Below are 22767 nucleotides of genomic sequence, written 5' to 3'. Positions count from 1 at the left end.
ATTTATATGCATTGATAAGATTCATCCTCTTCTCTTTTACAGACAGAACGGTCCTGGCTCACTCTGCATTTCCTCAAGGAGAGGTTCTCTAGTCCCTTAGTCATTCCTGTGGCTCTGCACTAGACTCTCACCAGTATGTCCACATTCCCCTTGTACTGAGGAGACAAAGTGGAGCGAAACCATCGTGCAGTTCTGAACAAGCATAGTGAACATACACATTAGATGAACTAAACCATTCCAATTTGCCTCTTCACTCAGGGAACATGCTTGCATTTTACCCTCCAGAAAACAAAAGTCAACTGTCTGCTACAGTGCGCACATGTCCTTGAGCACACAGTGATGTGAAAGGCAAGCAAAGAAGAGGTTGAGTGAGGCATCAAGTGTAGATGGCAACCACCAGCTAACAATGAACACAACACATGGTCATTTCAGCTCATTCGTAAGTCTGCAGAACCCTTAGCCTTAGCATGGTGACTGCTGTGTTAAAGGATACAAAGGCTTCGCTGACATTGCTGTTTTCACAGTGGGAGTATTTTGAAAGCACCCACCCAGACAGATTCTTCAAGAGCCCACATGATTTCCAGAAGTCTTTGAAAAGTTGTGGTAACACCATTTTCAACAGAAAGCCACTCGCTTGTGGGTAGAGGAAAGTTACAGATCAATTCAGAATGAAAAAACAATTCTTTCATATTCAGTGATTAACAGCTGGGATGTTACAAGCACATACAAGAACTGTGCAGTGGCTTTCCAACCCTGCGCCACAGTCCCGACACAACTCAGAGCAGCCACATGAAGATGGTAAAGACCACACCAGCTCTCCAGAAAGACTCACCAAAGACCAAACACTGCACCCAACACTTTGTTCTTCCCACCCCTCCCAGGGGACAGTGTTTTGCTGTCTCCATTGTTGTCTCACCTCCTCCATGGGAATCACTTGAGCATATCCACCACCAGCTGCTCCACCTGCACAAGAAAGCAGGTGGTCTTATCATGCATCAGTCTTGGGCGCAAAAACCAACACCTTAAACATAAAAACTAAAGCATACAGTTTTGAAGGCACGCTTTCTCAGTATTCAGATTTCTGTTAGGGAATAAATGATGTACCTAAATAAACAGGATTTCCATAATTTCTGCATTTTTCATCGGGCAATAAAATAGGAATTGTTTAACTGAAAAGAAAGCTTTCACATAATAGCTGGCCCAGACTTTGACTAAACATGGGTTACAGAGTTAGGGCATGGTCATGTGCATGCAGCAGTTGGGTGGAAAGACAGTAGTCATGAGCAAGCACTGCTTCTGAATGAAATTTTCACACCCTTCCCTGAGCATTCCTTCCCCACTGCCTTCCACACTACAGGCAAAAGCGTTTGCTGCAGCCTACACAGAAATTGAGTGGTGGGATTAATGCACTCACATGCACCAGTCTTGGTTGAGAAGCACCAAGCACCAGGAGCCTTCCAGCTGAAATCAAACTTGTTAATTTAAACTTCAGCAAAGCAAAGTAGAGCAGATGGGGAGCGTTAGCCCAGTTAGGCACAAGTCTCAGCTAAGAAATGGCAAAAAAAAAAAAAAAAAAAAAAAAAAAAAAAAAAAAGACTATTACTTCCAATCAGCATTGAAGAGAAGCTTGAACTCTAGCTGGCTCTTACTTGGCCCTCAAGCCCTTCTAGACAAAAGTGCAGCAGCCCAGAATTTGGGGGACAATTCAAGCTGATAAGTTCAGCCCTAGCCAAATATACAATGCATGCAAAGAAGAGCTACACTTATCACCGTCAGCTTCATTGGTTTGGTTACTTCAATACAATGTAGGTGAACTTAGGACTGCTCCTCAAAGAGCGTTAAACAGTTACATTTAGAAAGGTCTTTTAGAGCATCTCCAAGGATGGGATAGGCTGGAAAGGTGTGTACCCACAAGAGCCACCTCCCGCCCCACAAGAGCCACCTCCTGGCTAATTAATCCCCATGTCTTTCATTACATTTAGCTTTTATATGCATTATCAATACACATAAGTACATGAAGTATGAACCTTGTACAGGAAGATGCGTGAAAGAAACCCTCAATTGTAAGTTACTTGAAAATAGGAAAGTTGCTCTGAAAAAAATGCCTCCTGTTTTATCCTGTTGACCTGTGATATCAGAGGGAGATGTTGGAAGAATGGCAAGTAAATGTCGAAACTTCCCACAAATATTCTATTACATTTTGTTGCCAGGTAACAAATGACTGTAGAGGGGCAGCCTGACAAAAAGGCATCTGACATGGAAGCAAGTATGAAGCAAATGCAGATCACTGAATTCCTTCAAGTGGAAGAAAGTGCACCTATTGACACTCATTTGTGCTTATGAATGTTCATGGAGACCAAACAGTGGATGTCAGCACAGTCAAAGCTGGACTGTGCAAAAACACCATCATATAAAAAACACCATCATAGCAGCTGTGAAACAGTGGATCGCGCCCACTGTTGCAGATATCTACAAACATGACATGCAAGCTGTTGTGTATCACTGGCAAAAAGGCATAGCTAACGGTAGTGATTATGTTGAAAAATAGTTTTTTGTAGCCAATAATTTTTCCTATCAGATAGTGTTATTGTGCTCTTTGTAACTGTTGTAGTTTCCATAGAAATAAATAGGAGGGAGGCATTACTTTCAGAGCAACCTATGTAAAATAGGCTACAATTAAGTCAAACTACTGCATTAGTGAAGTAAGTAAGGATTTAAGAAAAATGCAGTATTTCCTTTTAATCTGAAACACATAGTGCACTTCGCAAATATTACATACCTTTAACTCCAAAAGTAGGTCCTTGGGAAGGTTGTCTAAGACAAGCAAAGGAATTAATCTTAAGGTGTGCAGTAAGAGCCTGAACAAGTCCAATTGTGACTGTGCTTTTCCCTTCTCCTAGGGGCGTAGGGGTTATTCTAGCAAAAGAAGGAAAGAGATTAATTGAATTCTTTGCCGATGTCAGCCTTGCTAAGGATATCACAACTGACAGCTTTTGATTTCAATGAAGAATATTTGTACAATAAAATTTCAATAAGATTACTTTATCTCCACAAAAATACTGCCACAATGTTATTCCCTAGCTCAAGCTGGAATGCCAATATACATGTGTCTTCTATTTAAGCAATTTACTATGATAGCAGAAAAAGAGAAGATTATTTTGGCAAAAGTTCTAAAAAGAATTTATTGAATTTAGACATTTCCATTACAGCACAAAAGTCTCACCAGTTTCATTAACAAACCATCCATCAAGATACTCCGGGCAAGTATTAATACTTTTCTTTTGCAATGCAGGAGATATTTTATTCCCACTGCTGAAACTATGAATGAAAAAATCACATATTTTAAATTAAACAACCAACACTTTTGTTTGCAGAGCTTAGCTATCCGTCTCTAACTGACACATCATCATAACACTCAGCAATGACAGATCAACTGTTCTTTAAATAAAACAGGACAGAAAAGTCAGTATATTTAACTAAACATGATTTATTTTGCATTTAAGTTTCTCAATACTTTTGCAGATTTAAGGGTGATGAGGGACAACCGCCGTTACAATCTGATCTCCTATGCAACAGCTCAAAAACTTCATGCTACAAAGAAGCCATGTCTGGAATAGGACAGTATTTCAGAAAGACATCCAATCACAAACCAGAGACACTAACCTCCACTCGAACACTCTTTGCTTGCCTCTTTAATGAAGAGATAATTATGGTTGACTTTCTGAAGTGGAAAGCTTCAACAGTCACTTTCCGACCTTCATCTCAGGTGATGGATGAAGGAGTGAACATATTTATGGATTGACAGAAGAATAATGTATATCGGACAATGGAAAACAAATAAGCAAGCAAACAAAAACCTCCCTGTTTTCTGAGCAACTCGCATTCTAATCACTTCTGAGAGATGCAGCTCAGGGGGTGCGCTCCCCTCAGCTTCAGTACATGACTTTTTTTTTTAACCAGTAGAATGGTCTCTACAGTCACTGTTGAATTCACATGCAAAAGGCTCTGTGAATGAAAGACATGTCAGGATAAATGATGTCCTCTCTGCTTCCATCATATTTGTTCATGATCCATGCTAAAAGTCTGTGTGGGGGATGGTTCTTTCTTTTCTTAAAGCAGGAAGGCACCTCTCAGTTTCAAAAGCACATTCCAGCTATTCATCTGAAGCACATTTCTCTCTCTGACCATGAAAAGAAGAAAGCCCTAGTCCACCCCAGACACATCACTCTGATTTAAATTTTGAAGTTTTGCTTTTTGGCTAAGTGCAATCATTCTTATCTTTGCTGGCTCCAACACCAGTAGAGAAGTACCTTACTGAAGCTGTCATTAAGAATTAATCTTCATTCCCAAGGAGTTACAAGCATACACACATATCCTAGATAAAAAAGTAACCCTTATCACATTTCATCTTCAAAACCTGACCTAACACATCTAGTGCTAATTAGAAACACTTCCTTTACCAACTAGTAATTTTCATAAGGCATTGCTGTCCTCAGATCACAATTCAAATTGCATAACGGCACTAAGAAAATTGTCACATGTGTCTCCTTGCCTGTAAGATGCAGCTTAGTTCAGTTAATCCAAACTGACAAAATTTTTTGTCCTACAAAATTTGAACACATGACAAACATTAACTTGTTGCAAATGAATTTATTATATCATTGGATCCCGTTATTTTTCAAAAAGCAGCAGCAGCAAAGCCTTTGTTAGACACGTCTGGAGTAATGTGAGCAACAAGAGACAAACCTAGTTAAGATCTTTTTTTCTATGGGAAAAAACAGCTCACTTCCATTTTTCCTACCACTGTTTCTGGTATCATTGCTTTCTTCCTGGGACACTTTCTTTTAGAACATCACAAACAGATTAACTTACTTTCACAATCAGATTCACTCCCCTAGCTACTGTTCTAACACTGGTTGCCCAAAACCTCTCTAAATCATTACTAGCATAGTTTCTCCTTGTTCTACTGCTTCATTCACTATTGTCTATTGCCATAATCTCTTTCACTTGATCCTCTTATTCCTGTGTACTAAAGCCGGATTTAGATAATAAAAAACTAATCTTGAGGCATTACTGCACTCATTCAAAGACTTAACAAGATAACAACACTTAAAGCTATTAGTTTTTTAAAAAAGTGAAACTAAGCCAACTAAGCAAAAAAAAAAAAAAAAAGGACTTCACACAAAATCAAAAGACTCAGTGCATACAACAGTTACACTGATAACAGAACAACTATAACTTGTACAGTGGTTCTGGTTGATGGTAACTGGTATCTTTAAACATCATTCACATTTGATGGGATTCAGAGAGATTGTCACTAGCTTTTTCAAATGCCTCTGAGGGCAGACTAATTTGGCATGCAGAGAAGCCTAGGGACTTTACGATTCTCATGAAAAAGTTAAAGATACAGTTTACTGTTACGTGTGACAGGCCAGACTTGTTTCAGCAGTGCATGGCAACAGGAGAAGGGGAAATGGCCCCACAATGAACCATAGGAAGTTCTGCACAAATGTGCATACTAACTTCTTCACAGTAAGGGTGACAGAGCACTGCAACAGGCTGCCCAAGGGGATTTTGGAGGTTCCTTCTCTAGGGACATCCAAGATCCCCCTGGATGCCTACCTGTGCAACCTGGTCTAGGGAGCCAGCTTTGGCAGGAGGGTTGGACTAGATGATCTTCAGAAGTTCCTTCCAGCCCCTACACTTCTATAATTCTGTCATTCCGTTCAGTATAGGAAAGGAAAATGAAAAAGGTAAATACTTCAACCACAGCCAAAAGGCACATTGGCAGCTCCATGAAGAATAGTTCCAGAAGATCCACACCATCAAGTGACACATTACTAAAATACTCTGCTAACCTGTCTGTCATTTTCTATATGACTAGATTTCTCAGTACACCAGTACTCAGCACCAAATACATCCCCAATATGAATGTGGTGCTCTGAGAGAACTAACCATCAACAAGTGAGGGTTAAAAAACTGAATTAAAGCAAGCTTATGCTCCCCAGTGTACTCCTGCAAGCACACAGAAATCTACAGTTACATATCACAGCAATTATAATCTTCACTATATAAAATCTGCTTGGCTGTAAGAGTCTACATTTTCAGTGTATTCCTCAAATAGGTTTTAATCAGTTTTCTTCCCTTCTGAGAAATTGTGGGACCCACAGTTTTTGTGGAATTAGAGTTACTTAGATGAAGATCTAAATGCTCAAAATGTACAAAGGCAGCTGTGATGGAGTAAGAAAACCAGCAAACAAACTTCCCTAATTAGTCTACAGCTCCTGGGTGACACGCTTGCAAGAATTCTTGTCCACTGGAGTAGGTAGGAATGGGCACAAATCCCTGATAAGTCAAGAAAAGAAACCTGACTTTTGAGACTCTTTCCACATAACAGAATTACCGAATCACAAGGACTCCTGCAAATCACAGTATTCAGTAAAGTGAGTTTGGTCCAGACCATCACTTGTCTTCAACTTCTCATCTCGCATGTGACATCATGGCAGAATACCTTTGACTTTGAGAGGTTCAACAGCAGTCCAAAGACTATAGGATATGCACTAAGAATTAAAGTCATTTAATAGTTTCAATAGATACCTCAACCTCAGTTTTAAAAACCAACTCTAAAAAGTTAAAATAAAAAGCCCAAAAGTGAAACAGATTTCCATTCCAATCATTTCCTTAGAAAGTTTACTTTAAATATCTTCCCTTTTGTACCTGGCCTACTTTGATCAGTTTTTATAAATAAAATAATCCATTTAGACAGTTCTGTAGACATTTAGATGTTTTTGCTGGCTACACTACTGAGCCTACACACTTGCAACTGAGGTCACTAGCTCACATGAGTATAAAATTACAATCGCCAGAGGCTAACTTTAGCTCAGTTGTGCATTTTTAAACAGATATGCAATGCTATGTTTTGACCTCATGCAAATCTAGGGGAAAAAAAACCTTTAAAATACAGTAAATTTTAATGAACGTCAAGAGATTTTTACTTATATTTGTATTCTTCTTCACATTTCTTTAATATGTTTTCAGTCTAAACATAGAAAACTCACAGTCATTTCCCTCCTTAAATTAACTTTGCAATCTACCAAGTGGTCATCAGCTCCCTGGCAAAGTGAGTTTTCCATAACACTGGGAAGCCTTCTCTCTTTATGTATATCAAAACAAAGATAAGAACATGCAGATTTTTGGTTTGTTTGTTATACATCACATTAGCTTACAGTGGAGCTACTTCTGTGGGAAAGCTACATGAGATCTGACAAAGAGAAAATAAACAAACAGTGAAATGATACACTGCACCAGCTGTAACCTCCTCAGTTACCACAGCAATTCTGTTTCCAGTAAGAACTCTACTGGATGTGACAACTCTTCTCTTCCAGTTTCCTATCTTCAGCTCATCAGAATCAGCTACTTCAAACATTGTAATGATTTCACCATTCCATTGTTTCATGTGGATACCTGTGAAATCTTGCAATCAAGGGGTAGGAAAGAGAGTTCTCATGAACAACAGCCTTACCTAAATAAATCTCTCGCCCAAGATTACAACTGTCAAAAATTTATTTCTGAGCACAGAAGAGTTGGAACTCATGTCACCTACAGCATGACAACACTGCAGTGTCATCTCTAAAATGAGACTGGAGCTTCCAACTACGGAGTACAGTGATAGCTGTTGAACTACAATGACTGAACAAGACCAGTGAAAGACTGAAGAATTCACAATACAATCTCTCAATAGTCAATAAGGCTTCAGAGAAGATAATCCCCATCAGCACCTACTCAATGATACTACAAATACATTATGGTCTCAGCCATGACTTTACTTTGGATTGTCAATTGTTTCAGAAAAAAATACCATTGTGTTGATGCACTATTTATTCTTCCCCATATTTTTCTTTTTTCCTGTATGTCTACATCTTTTCTTTTAAGCACTTCTGGGCCAAGAAATACAGTGAGCAAAAATACAATCCAATACATACCTACCCACAGTAAATTCAATTCCAAATCTGAAATTCTGTTCCCAAAATAGTTACCATCATACAGCTTCAACAAGCATTAAGCCAGCACTTACTCAAGTGCATTTTTATCTTACAAAAAAGCTGGTTCATCACAAAACAATCTATTAAATTTAGGAAAAAACATTAATTTTAAGTTTTTCAGCATTCAAAAACCAACATACTTCTTGCCAAGAAAAAAAAAACCCAAACATTATATTTCATCATTGCATTTAAAACAAGTGATTGAAAGACACACAGAGTGCAACACATTTTATATGAAGGTTTCATGTTGTGTTTACCATTACACAGTCTACATGCTTGAATGCATGAACCAGTTACCCTGGACACGAAATGTAGCTACTATGTCATGCACAAGCTTTGTTCATTTGCATATTCACATTGTGCAATGAATGGGAAGCAGTTTAAGTTAACATATCCCACAACAGAATTTGTTTTAGCATTCTAAAAGTCTGAACGTTGGCAGTTGATGCAGAGAAGCTAATTACTCCAAGATAAGAGTGAGTCTGACCCCAATGCCTCTGAATGAGTTCTACAGCAAATTACAACCATACACACGCAAAAAAAAAAAAAAAAAAAAAAAAGTAGTAAGAGATAAGAATTTAAAAGAAAAAAAAAAGCAAGGAGGGGGAAGGAATAATGCTCTCAACACAGACAAAAATGGAATTTACTGAGGAACGTCTTCATCTGAATTATTGAGTAAATTAACTTGAACCAAACTGATTTTTCAGCACACCAAATAAGCATTGCATTTAATTGTACTTGTGTGCACTCAGAAACTGCCTGTAAAACTTCTGAATGAGTAGCGATGTTTTAAAAAAGTTAACCATTCCTGTAAATCAAAATATATAACTTGGTCGCTATTCAGATCAACAACAAGGAATAAACTAAAAAAGTATTTGCATGATATATTCATAACTCCTAGACATCATGAAACACTTATGCTCTATTACAGGCACAAATGTCTATGGCTGCATCATGGATAGATGGATACTCTCCACATTGCTGAAGACACACACACATGCTTTTCACTTCCTTTGCTTACGAAAAGTTGACATAGAATCATAGAATGGTTTGGGTTGGAAGGGACCTTTAAGATGATCTAGTTCCAACCCACCACTATAGGCAGGGACACCTCCATCATACACCCTCATCATACACAGTTAATACATCCATCAGTCTAAAGACTCAGAAGTATAAGCATATGTATCTTAAATGTTTCCTGTGAAGTCTTGATAAATTAGGCTGAAAACCTATACAGTGCAGCTTTCTAAAATAGTTTCTAATTATCTGTACTTATGGTAAGCCTACATTAAGAACCCAGCTGACAAGTTTTAGTTGACCTTGCCTAGGCAGGTAGAGCCTGAAGAAAACAAATGAAAGTATTGTTTTGCTTCAGTTTCTATATCCAAGTGGTGTTCAGTCTTCATTGTACTAAACATTCTCTCACCAGATGCAGCTCCTCAGCTTTGTTAAAATGGCTTTCTGCCACAGCCAATTAGCAAACAAGAACAGCTGAGAACACATGAACACACACTGGATACATTTTTTAATAGGTACAATATTTCAAACTTTGAACTCCTTCAGAAGAGAAGGCCCATACTGCAATTCAGTCTCAAGAAAACAAAAGATAAAAGTCTACCAAAATAGAGAACTGGCTCAACCAGATATTTTTTCCATATCTTAAATAACTTCTCCAAAGTCCTCCAGGAACATCTTTATATATTTCTGTTCTATAATATAGGTTTGAAGACAGCTTCATGACTAATTTTCCTCAGCTTTATAACATTAGAACTCTAAGTCTACAATAGATCCACTTCAGACAATGCCAGAAATACAGGCAGTCTCCACAGAAAGGTACTAAAACATGAAGGTACTACAGCAAACAGTTTGCTAAACACTATCTGACTGAGGAACAGGTAGATTAAACTAGTTAAGAACAGCTTTCTCCTTCTGGATTAGTCTAAAGCTATATATTTGAAATCCAACTGGTTTTATTTACAAAGAAGCAACTCTAAAGATTTATTCACAGAATCACAGAATTATCAAGTTTGGAAAAGACCTATAAGATCATCCAGTCCAACCATCACCAATACTTCTCAGCTAAATCATATTCCTCAACACAACATCCAAACGTTTCTTGAACACCCCCATCGTCGGCGACTCCACCACCCCCCTGGGCAGTGCATTCCAGTGCCTGACCACCCTTTCCAAGAAGTAATATTTCCTAATGTCCAGTTGACATTCAGACCATGAAGAACAAATTTCATTTGAAATATTAATGAACACCATAACATTTGTTCACAATTAGAAGATTCCACTTAAGAAACCAGGTGAATGAAAAAGTGTTATGTCACTAAATGAGTGGAAAAAAGAAAAAGCAGCTCTTCAGAAAAGAAGCACATAAGTCCTGTTGAGCATAGTATTTGCTGTAATCCTGGGAACAGAGAGCAGGATAAGCCTGCCTGGAGACACGTCTACATTTCGGACAAAAAACATGGCTTATTTAAATATGTAATCTATTTTTCAATAAAAAAGGTATTTGTTGTTAATATCAAAAGATTAGCAGGCAGCTTCTGCTAAAGTTTGTTTATAAACAGCCACAACACACACAAACTTAAATACTCAAGTTAAACATTTAACATGCTTATAAAGCAATAAGAAAACACACAACAGCAGACAAGATTAAGAAACTTAGAAAAAAACTACCTTTAGAGAATATACTTCCATAGTAACAGAAAAGTTGCATTAGTTAAAAAAAAGAAATAAATCAAAAACAACATGCTTTCAGAGCAGAAAAAAAAATACAGCCAAACAGTCAGGGGTTTTATTCATGCAGTATATCAAAGATGTAAGCTGCATGTTTATATTAATATGAGTGGAAAGGGTGTACATTAATCACATTACTGCGCATTCTTACCCAGCAACTAGAACATATTTTCCATCTGGTTGATCCTTTAACCTTTCCAGCAGGGACAAACGTACTTTGGCTTTGGTTTGGCCATAGATTTCAATTTCATCTGTAAGCAATCCTATCTCCTTGGCAAGTACATCAACAGCTTTTGGACTCTGCGCTCGGGAAATCTCAATATCGCTGGAAAAGAAAACAAATAGGAGCCAGGAGATTTGTCTCAGCTTAGGTGGTCGACGACAGAACACAAAACAACAGCAAATACTCCAACAATGGGGTTATTGTAATCAGTTTTTCAATCTTCTCTCACATTTTATTAACCAAATCTAAACATCGGCTACACCTAGTATAATATTGAAAATCACATGCAGTGTTTGTTAATTGTTATACTTTCACAGTGTTCTCTCATTTAATCAGATTCCAAAGACTACATAATGCTTTCATCTCAAGTTAGAGACTATCTTCTGGACGGTCCAGCACATCCTAATGGAATGAATGTTTCTGTTTGTGTTTTTCTTCTCCTCCCTACCAAGAAGTGCATGTAGCACATACACTTCAGTAAAAAGCACATATGTTGCTTGGCCAAGAATCACATAAACACATTAGTTAAACCTGTGCATGTTGTGCCTTTCATCAGAGGGCACTGCCAAGTGACCTAAGCCTCGCTACTCCCCCATGAGGAGCTGGAACTTTAAAGCAGATAAGTTGAAAGCTGCCACATATCAGACGGTTAATGCACAGGATTCAGAACAGAAGTGCATTGAGCTTATAAACTACTTCCTACAAGGACTGCAAGTGGCAGCCTGAAAAAGAGGAAGGACATGGAGCAAGTGCTTCCTGAGGGAAGGTGGTTACAGCCTGCGGACACTAGGCATCCACAGTTCCTGACCTAGACCACCTGGATTCTTTGGATATAACATTTCTCCATGGATTTTTATTGTATGAATTCAAACTAGTTTTCCCTGCAGCTCCCAAAAGCACTTAGCAGCTGTGAGCTCCAGAAGCAGTAGTGCCCAGGGTCAGGCACACAAGATTTGAAGAGTCATCTCCCTTAGCTTTGAATTGCTTGCACCACCATGAAAATTGGCTAAAAAAAATTACCAAGAGATTAATTACTTTCAGCCTATCCGGGCTAAACTTCTTCCTGTAGTCTTGGTTGATCACAATATTTTTAAGACATAATCTGGCAACAGCATCAAAGCTAATGTCCAGGACTTTCAAACAGTCAGCAAGACCTCAAATATCCACAGATTAACACAGAACTACTGCCAAACCTCAGCTCCAAGCATGGATTTAGCTGTTGCGCATCCACCAGCAAACCATCAGTTTGCGTCAGCTTAATTGCATGCATTTCTTTGAAGATATTGATAACCTAAACTGTGACCATTGTTCAATTACATGCAAAGGTAGAAATCATCCTATCTGAGACAGTCAAATACAATAGGGCAAGTAGCTACTCAACCATAGCACTCAGTGGGCCGCAGATCCTTTTGCTGCATGGACTCAGCTGGGATCTGACCACTTCCAAGGGCATACCAAGCACATCCTCTTGCATAGGAGGATATACCTTCAGCTCTCTTATGCATTTCTTCAATCACAATTAGCCATAAAAACGTATAAAGAGCACATGGTTTAGTGTTTTACAAACATCACAAGATGCAGAAAGAATACTTAGCTTTCTTCAAACTATGTCTATAAAAACAACTTGAGTACCGAAGAGACATTAGTTAGGTGGTGGCACTGTGGTCCCTTGAAGGTTAAAACAAAGAAAAACTGTACAGTGACCTATTTTTTTCAATCAAGCAATTGATGTATTCAGCAAGGGAAGAAGGGTGTAGACTTGCATGACAGAAAGTGAACATGCTGGTTTTTGTTGTTACTTTAAAAAAATCCAACACAACACAACAAACAAACTTCCGACTAAATAAAATCTTTCTCCTTACTAAAAGACAGATGCTATTGTTTCAAATCTCAAGACTCTCTGCAGCACTCTCAGCCCTTCCTATTTCCCTCAGCTCTCTTGCCACAAACACTGCCCTCTCTCAGGCAATTAGGACTTTTCCCATCCTGCAGGAGCCACAACTAGCAGAAATTGGAAGGAGTAAAACCGATAAACTGCACAATTTTAATTAAGTTGAAAGAATGGATTTTTAGATATATAAATTACAAATATTTGTCAAGTAAAATGGATGCCAACTGTTCTCCCTGGCTCAAACCACTGCTGTTGTCATTTCCTCATCTGAAGTTCCCTTAGGAACCTTCAACAACACAAACAAAACGTTATGTTAGTGTACATTTCCAGATGAAATGTCTTTTCTAAAACACATGAAATTAAAGACCTGATTATAATTGACCTTTAGAACACTACACTTACTGCTAGCTCACTTAGTTTATAGTTATATGCTTACATACGTATTTGAAATACTGAAATTATTCAGTAAGGTACGTCATTCAGTATTAAGCTGCAAATCTGCAATGTTGGTTCTTCTTGCATGAATGAGAACTGTTAACCAAGGAGTACATTATTGCAAGCATCAAATCATAATTTATGAAATGTAAGATTTAAGAGATGTGGGGAAGGATCTACATCTACTCAGCCTATGTCATGGAGATTGCTTTCTGCATGAAAATCCTCCATTTGTTTCCAAAACCTTTGGAAACACTTCAATTAACACCCAGTTCTCACAGAAATCAAAAAGCAGATGTTCCTAGATTTAGCACTTTAGCAGCTTTCCTCATTTTCAATGAAAACTCCATCTGCTTCCACGCAATGCTGTGTACTGCTATAAGATTGTATTTTATTGCAAGATACCTTCCATCTGATATTGTATGTTATATTTAAAAGGAGAAAGAGACACAAAGCTACAGAGTAATCAAAGAAATGGAAGTCCTACAACAAGTTGTACTTTATAGCATTGTATGCTAAATATGCATATACATGTACAATAAACACACATTGCCATAGAGAGGGGTGACAGTGCTTTCTGAAGAGGTTTTTTTTTGCGGATGAGATAAGCAGACTAAAACTTAGATATGGAATATATTTAGGTTTATTAACACATTTAACACTTTGCTTTTTTTTTTTTTTTTTTTTTTAAATAAAATAAACAAAAGAACAACAAAAACAAAACCATTTATTACCTAGGCACTGGTGAGAGGGGCTGAAGCTTCAAGCAGCGGAGATCCCACTTCCTGAGCTGCTGGGATTGGATCCATCGCTCTGTATTTTTTACCATGTTCTGTTTTTAAACAAGAAATCAGCACACACCAGCTGCACCATAAATACTGAATGCTAATTCCAAATGATGTCAAGAGGAAGTCAAAATAACCTTTTATGGCAAAAGCTAATAAAAAAACAAAACACATAAATGTTCCATCTCATGGTTTCAAGATGAAAGAAAAAACAACTGCTGCTCCATGGCTGTGCCATTGTTTGTTCAGATTTCAAAAGGAGACAATGTTATTAACACAGTAAGTGGCAGAAAAAAAGATCTCTAATTAGACACTCAAAATTTTTATTCTGGTTAAACTGAGAATTACTATTATTTTCCTCAAGTTTTAGAAAGTATCGAAGATATTAATCACTCACTGACCAATTCGTGCTGCTTCCAAATAAAACAACACATTTCTGGACCATCTATCCATCAAAGGACAGGAAAAAAAAAAAAGGTGTTCAAATACAAATAATCTTCATGACTTTGCAAGAAGTAACATCAGAGTACTGATAAAAGTGTTTCTGGCAAGCTTTACTACAGGTATCAGAGCTGTGACACGTTTAATTTTCTGTGTACCTAACTGCAACAGGCATGACTCATCTCAACTGATTAAGAATTGCCATGAAAACAAGAGGCAAGTAGTATTGTTGAAAAAGCAAAACAAAAATTTAAAAAAAAAATAAAAATGAAGTTGTGGAAGCAGTTTCTACAATTCATAGGAAGAGCAACAAGTTTTATAACATTTCAAGTTATACCAACCTGCATTCGCATTGCTGCTGCAAGAGAACAAACTGCAGTTTCAGTAGTACTGCTGTTTTTCTGACCATAGTTGTGTTTCTCTGTAAAACAAGAACATCACACAAACAAATTATGAGGCTTTTTTTGAGTGAGAACAACTACACCTGAAACTAAACCCAAAGTAATTACAATGTTGCCTTAGGTTAACAAGTTAACAGTACCACTGCCAAAATTATAGGTAGATCCTGCAAAGCTTGTTAAGGGCTGATACAGTGCAATAACCGGAGTGCAACTGTATGCTCTGACGTGTATTTTGCAAATATACACATACATACAACAAAACATACAACATACTGGAAAAAGAAAACTTGGAGCAACAGGATTTTTTGGGAGGGGAGAAGGGGAGAGGCAGAAGGGAAAGCAAGAGCAGATAGTCTGCAGAGGCTGTACAGTGTACAGTGACTCCAACTTAAAAGACAGTTATGATTGTTTCTAGTGGTAACGCATTATACAATAAGCATACATTAGCTACCCTAGCTAAACATACCATTTGTCATTTACCCGCAATTCCCCTTTTGGCTTGTGCACTTGCTATTGCTTATTGACTTTTATCTAGATGGATTTTCTTCAAGACAGAATTCACATCCTAGTCTCTACGGGCATAGCACAACCCTTGTCTCATTCCAAAGGGCGTAGACATAATTACAATAGAAGATAACAACTGTACGCTGACACTGATAGCCTCTCTCCTCAAGGGAATTAAAAGCACAAACCCTGACCAAGCCAAGCTTTCCCTGAACTCACCCTGCCTGCAGCTATCACAAAACGTCCACCTCAGAGCTGCTGCCCCCATGGTAGCAGAGGTTGGGAGTCTCGGGCTGGACCCAGTGCTCAGCAAAAGTACTGCAGTACCTTCTTACGCCCTTGTACCAGCACTGAGAGGCAGGGGCTCACCAGCAGGCACCTCCACCCTTGCTCAGTGCACTGTCAAACCCTTCCTCAACCCACCTTACCAGCAGTCATCTGCACTTCAATGCCAAACCTAACTGGGCAGCAAGAGGCCAGTATTGATACTAAACTCAGAGAGTATCTAAAAGGCCACCTTTTTGTATTAACACTCAGTGTTAAAAATAAATAAATAAATAAAAATTTCTGGAAATATGCTCAGCTCAAGCACAGGAGCCTTACTGGAAGAGCCCATCAGAGTCATAAGCTAAGCATTGCTGCCTTGAGACAGGGCTGGGAGAGCAGCCAAAGAGACAAATGAAGTAGGAAGAACGGACTTTAAAATCCCCTTTCAGACAGCTGTGCTTTGCAGAAACATCTCAACTTTTTGTTTTTGGCTTAATGTGATTTTTTTTTTTTTTATCAGGAGGGAGCTAGCATACATGTAAATACATATTGGTATTGGATGTTTCTCTTCAATAAAGACTATTTCCCAGCTTGCCTATGCTACGCGCTTACCACACTAACACTAACCAGACTTTTACAGAGTGAAGGTGAAGCCAGAGCATACATGAGCTAAGAGGACAACCACAGGATTGCAACAGCTCACTCAGGATACGTTTTCCAGATGGGAGCTGGAATAACACTCTCTGCCTTGGGTTTTGGCCAGAAGATCAGCTGAACTGCAGGCACTGCACTCCCTCCTCTGCCTCACCCTGACAAAGGCCCATCTACTGGCAGCACACAGCTATACAGGCAGGCAGATAGGATTGGAATAGAGATGGGAGAAAAGGTCACATTTCCCACTTAGATAACTAAACCACGTGGGCTCGAGCTTTTCAGTGACCTTAATGGAGTTGGTCATCAAGTCCCAAATAATCTTGTTTTTGGGGTTTTTTTTGTTCAGAAACTCATTTTTCATTTCTATACATTCACAAATCAAATGTTTTCCTGCAAGAGGCACTAGATGCCCAAATAATTAGTGCAGCAGAATAAGATGCTTTAAAACAATTGCAATTCTATCAGATTTTTTATTTTTCTTTTTTTTTTAAGGAGAAAGAATTCCATTAGTTTGGAACAAGCACTTTTAGCTCTACTCTCCTGGCTTATATCACTACAGCTACCTAATATAACCACATCCTTGCAAATTTAGGAGTGCTTTTGAAATGTGCCCGTGTGTTAAGCTACCTGTGTAGCTACATGAGGCAGAAATCATAGTATCATAGTCTCATGCGGGTTGGAAGGGACCTTAGAGATCATCGAGTCCAACCCCCAGGATTCGAGCCTCCTGTGCAGCAGAGTGGCACTTCTACCACTTGTGCCACAGGGTATTCAGACCTGGGCCTCCAGTGTTGCAACATGGCATTCCTATCACTGTGCCACCGGCGCACACCATCTAGCCACCATCTAGCAATGACAAAAGTCACTTCACATCCATTGTTGCTTTCAGGCTTTGTAAGCTCCTGCGGCCCCAACACAAATGTTGAGTTAGAGATTTCTAAAGCAAGAGAAATCCTGTAACAATTCCTGAGCATGCCAGCCAAACAGATTTCACTACGCACTGAAAGTGAAAAGTCATTTGTAAGTCAGTGGTTTCTCCAAGGCCATAAGTACTCCAAAATATACTTTTAATAAATACCTTGCAATTAAACTAAGTGCATTCTTCCTGTCAGACAGACACCTGTGTTTCAAGTACTTCTCAAGCAAGTCTTCAGGCCAGCATTTCTAAAAGCTACTAAACTGTGTTTCTGCTGTTCTTACAGAGTTTCTCCAAGTTTCTGACAGTCTCAAAAGCATAAAAACAGACCAACACTTGATACATGATTTTATTTTTAAACTATCTTTTTAATATTTCATAGTGCCTTTTCTTCTTAACACAGACAACTGCAGCAACATGAGAAACACAAAAAACTCCATTGGCACGTAGTAGATACTTTGTTTCCTGCCTTAAGAATGAGTTTTGCTGTGGTATGTGAACATATTTCAGGTGTTTTCCCAACAGCATTTTTTTTTCTTAGGGAAATACTAATATTATCAATGGTACTATAGAGCAGACAGGTCTTGAGACTTAGGTATCTTAAAGTCATGTCAAGAGGTTACAATGTGTCAATTTTGGATCTGTGAAGGGAAGACCTTGGCTCTATTTGCAATGGAATGTGGGAACTGGGTAACTGGAAGTGAGACTTCTACCAGCAGCACATAGAGCTAGGGAAGTTCAGTCTCCAACACTGACACTCAGGCTACAAGGAGATCACCCATTACTGCTTTCACAGACCCACAGCTTCACCCCAAATCGGACAACTCAGTGGCTCCCTGCTGAAAAGGACTAAAATTAAGAGGGGTCATTTTTCTTCACTTATATATTTATAGGTGTTACTGCTCTACCTCCATTCTCTCACTTTCTGCTTCTCCCTTTCTTTCTCATTCATATTTTATGCAAGTGTAACACCCATAGGTCAGGTATTTGATGAGGAGATGGGGCTTCAACTAGATGCTTTACAGACCTTCTCTCTGAATACTTGACAACTATGTCCCACTGACCCTGTGCAGAACAAGTAAGCACCAAAGAATCAAGGACTCTCCTAATCACTAGGCTAGAATGTCCCCCTCACTCCTCTTTAGTATAAAAAACCCCACCAATTATTTTTAGGAAAAGTTGAGCAGCATTAGTAAGGGATAAGGTTTGGTGCACTCCCCATGAAGATCAGGGCACAGTTCAGGGAGGAAAAAGGAGGTAGAACTAACTACCTTTTGATAGCTGAGTGTATTTAACCCAGAACTCCCACATTTGCAGCATATGTTCAAATCAAGAGGACATCAAGAAGCACAGCAAAAGGCATCTCTTGCTAAGGCCACACTTTGCATGGGAACAGCAGCTGCCTTATTACAAACCTAGTCTTGTATTAACTCTGCTTGAAGTGTCTGCTTAATTTGCCCTGGGGAAACATATCTAGATTAAGAATCATACAGCTCTTTCTCCTTGTTCTTATTCCCATTTCCCCAGTTTTATATCAGTAGATGTTAATAAGCACACTGCACACTTGTGATTAGTTAATGTGCTTTGCCAAATACATCACATTACCCATTTACTTCTTTATTTTCCTATTCTCTCACAACATGATGCCATCAGGTCAAACAATCACATTGGTATGTGTACTATAAAAAAAACACAACAGAAAATACCCAGAGACCCTTACAGCTGCTGAAGGAATTTTAAAGGAAATGCAATTCCTGCAGTGGAATATAGTAACATCTGGGAAGCTTTCTTAGTCTTATTTCTAATAAAATTCTGCAGCATTTCTCAATGGAGAAATGAATGAACCTATACCTCTTCTACAACCAGGTTATATTAAAGGGAGCCGGTGAAGAGGAATCCAAACTTATTTTTTATCAGTAACAGTTGCAGGGGACATCTTGCCTGTTCTGAGATATGCAAGATTTCTCTAGATCTTCTTGCACCATACACTGCATTGCATTTTGCCAGTATTCTTTCTATACTGCCTTTTCTCCACGCTCCAGCTGAGACAACAGAATTCAAAACGTAACACACTGTACAAACCAACACAGAAATAACCGGTCATCCAATGAACTCTGAATGAATCCATGGGATCACTGCTTATTTAACAACCCTGGTATAAAGAATATATTCCAGTATCTCCTCCTTCACCTGATATCTTATTCTTATTTACACATCAGAGACACATGCACACATCCCCCATGTACAAATGCCCCTACCCCCCACCACAAAGATGTAGCTTTTAATCACAATGTGTGGCCACCAATATGCCAAACACTTTCTTTCAAAGACTCGGCATACATCACTTTCAAGAACTGTTCACTTTAAACTTGGCCTACCTGACAGCGAGTCAGGAGAACAGTTGATGATGGTGGTTCCAGGTTTTAGCCAGCTCACAGGAACACTGTCAGGTTTCGGACTGCCAGCTACCACCACATCCGCAAGCTGAAGCTATGTATAACCCAAAATCCACCACAACCCCCAAGAAAAAAAAGAAGAAAAATGTATTTATTCATAGAAGTACATTCTTGAATATGCAAATTATTTTCATATTTATATAAGCAATAATATTTTGAGCAATTTTTGTAAACAAAATCCAAACTGATGACTGCATTCTTACCACACACTATATTTATGAACAATAGCATTTGAGACTGAAAAAGTAAAAAGCACCTGTAAAATAAGGAAGTAGAGTTAAAGACAGCTCCAATGACATTTTATGGGAATTACCTATTTTCAACAAATAAGCCATATAACTGTTCAAAGTACTGCCCAATACAATAACTTGGAGAGACTTATGAAAGAGAACAACTGAATGACAGTAAGTAGGTAATTATAAAAAGCACAGTCAGCTTATGAGAAAGAAAAAAACCTGGACAGCATTGAGAAATGCAAGATGACCTGATCTGCAAACACTGTGCCTTTGAAGAATACCAATTAAAGCTTCCCTTTGCTTCTCAGCTCATGCTTGCTAATCAGTGCCTCTGATTTAGTTCAACTTTACAGATGTCAGAGCAAAAATGCTTACTTAAAAAATTCTTATAATCAAAGAGATAAGTTTCTTTCTTTCCTCCCTATTCTGAAACAGGGCTCAGTAACAATTATCAGAATCAATATGAAATAAAGGATAGCATCAGAGGCAGATATATAAAAATCCACTCCAACAGGAATCACAGAATGACCTGGGCTGGAAGGGACCTCAAGGATCATGAAGCTCCAACCCCCCTGCCTGGCAGGGCCACCAAACTTCCATGTTTACTAGATCAGGTTGCCCAGGGCCCCATCCAACCCGGCCTTGAACACCTCCAGGGATGAGGAATCCACAACGTCCCTGGGCAGCCAGTTCCAGGACCTCACCACTCTCCTAGTAAAGAACTTTCCCCTGACATCCAATCTAAATCTTCCCTCTTTCAACTTAAAACCATTTCCCCTTGTCCAACTATTATCAGCCCTTTCAAAGAGTTTACACCCCTCCTGATTACAGGTACCCTTCAGGTATTGAAAGGCTGAAATGAGGTCACCCCACAACCTTCTTTTCTCTAGGCTGAACAAGCCCAGCATCCTCAGCCTGTCTTTACCCGGGAGGTGCTCCAGCCCCCTGAGCATCCCAATGGCCCTGCTCTGGGCCGGCCCCATCAGCTCTAGAAAAGTAAGATGACCATATTTCCCTTCTAGGAAATATGGGCACCACACTGACCCAAAAGAACTGTATCAAAAAGACAGTAATTTTGGAAATTTTAGGAAAAATGTAAATAAATGACAACTGTGGCAATCTACACAAACCTCTCCATGAACTGATTTGTGACCAACAAGCATTCCAGCTTCTTTTTTGGCCAAAAGTGCTCTGATGCAACTCTGCCCAGCACTCCTGCCAAGAAAGAAAAGCTACAAATTCTATCAGGATAGCACGTTTTTGGCACAGCTGAGCATCCAGAAGGGGAATTGTGGCGGAAAAGGCAGAAAGCTAAGAAAGCTCCATCTCCTTAGAGGATACATGAATGGTCTAATCCTCCTCAGAGATTCACATGTGGAAACACAGCCAAACGTGTGGGAGAAGGCTTACTTGCTTGACAGATGACTAATGCTACAAGCCGATTCAGGCTTCAACTAGAAGTCCTATGATTGCCTGTAAACGTACAGTCTCAACAGCCTTATCCAAATTGCCTACTCTTCTGTGTCCACTGCAAGTATCAGCTTACATGCCACTCCTAGGAGATCACATAAGTAGTAATGGTTGACCAGTGTCAAGTCAAATTAGACTGTGGAATTTGCAAGCAAATTTGGATAAAATAACACTGTACAATACTCCAGTGTACCAAGAGTACAAGAAGCAAACAGCTCCCACAAAAGAAAGCAGCTGCTACCATAACATCAACACAGAAAACATTAACACTATGATTATCTCCAGGTATGCATATCCAGTGTTTCTGTAACAAAAATGTAATTAATATTCTAGCAGTTACAATATACTGATGGTCAGGAACATGCAAAGTCTCTGGGACAGGGACTCTGAGCTTTGTACACTGCTTCACATCATAAAGCAATGAACCAGATGAGAGCTGTATGTAACAAGAGATAATCTTGATAAATTTTCAGACAACATATATCAGATCAATTCTACAATAAGTAACTATAGTGACAGAAAACAACTGACCAAACATTCATTTCTATGACTACGAATTGTTATGTTAAAAAATGCCTACAAAACTGACTGTGTTCAGCTGTTAACAACGTTCACATAGTGAATGGCTGGAGTTGGCCATGTCCACAAGTGCATTGAAAAAAACAAACAAACCCTTTACCTCATTGTCCTATCCTACTGCCTCCATGAAATGTTTTTTTATCACAGGGCAAAGAAGAGTTGTTCTACAGGCTGAGAACGTACTAAGCTCAGAGCCCACCTCCCACCATTTCCATTTCATAGAATCAAAAAATCATTTGTGTTGGAAGGGGACCCCAAAAAGCCATCTAGTCCAACTGCCCTGCAATGAACAGAGACACCTACAGCTCAATCAGGTTGCTCAGAGAGCCGTCCAGCCTTTTTCCTCATATAAAAAAATAAGCGCATATAAAGAAGAGAAAAATGAAGTAGAAATATAAATTCAACTCTCTTGCTATAAGCAAGTATTTTTACGTGCAATAGTTGGGAGAGTTTATGAAGTATACATAAAAAACACTTTATGGATTTTTTTACTCCCTTGATGATATATTTTTTTTAAATGACATCCAGAAACTTGTTTGACTGGGAGAATGAATCCACTGGAAGTAAAACAGTTGCTTTGAGAATTCTGGGTGTCCTTGGAAGAGATTCATCTCCATTAGGGCAATTTGGTTTCCTTTGAAAGAAGTCATGTCCCTGCCCTACCTGGCTTTGTTGTTGTTGTTATTGTTTTTCCTTTTTGCCATAACCTATTCTTTTGACTG

General features: G+C 38.8%; 1 protein-coding gene across 4 annotated transcripts in view; it reads right to left on the bottom strand.

Annotated features, from left to right (window-relative positions):
• The window catches only part of MTHFD1L (methylenetetrahydrofolate dehydrogenase (NADP+ dependent) 1 like), a 134922-nt gene that overhangs the window by 100621 nt on the left and 11534 nt on the right, over positions 1-22767 (bottom strand). For 3 of the 4 annotated variants that reach the window (XM_015858104.2, XM_015858105.2, XM_015858106.2), the window contains exons 8-13: positions 19683-19794; positions 14904-14983; positions 14071-14168; positions 10939-11112; positions 2780-2916; positions 917-963 (exon numbers count right to left, since the gene is read on the bottom strand). In XM_015858104.2, the coding sequence (XP_015713590.1) occupies positions 917-963; positions 2780-2916; positions 10939-11112; positions 14071-14168; positions 14904-14983; positions 19683-19794 (648 nt within the window). Of the gene's footprint in view, positions 1-916; positions 964-1414; positions 1511-2779; positions 2917-10938; positions 11113-14070; positions 14169-14903; positions 14984-19682; positions 19795-22767 lie in introns of those variants that run through there. The other variant, XM_032443926.1, reaches the window with a different exon arrangement.

The sequence above is a fragment of the Coturnix japonica genome, chromosome 3 (genome assembly GCF_001577835.2).
Source record: "Coturnix japonica isolate 7356 chromosome 3, Coturnix japonica 2.1, whole genome shotgun sequence".
Taxonomy (NCBI): Eukaryota; Metazoa; Chordata; class Aves; order Galliformes; family Phasianidae; genus Coturnix; species Coturnix japonica.
Note: the sequence above shows the minus strand (reverse complement) of the source record. Positions and strands in the feature narration are given on the sequence as shown.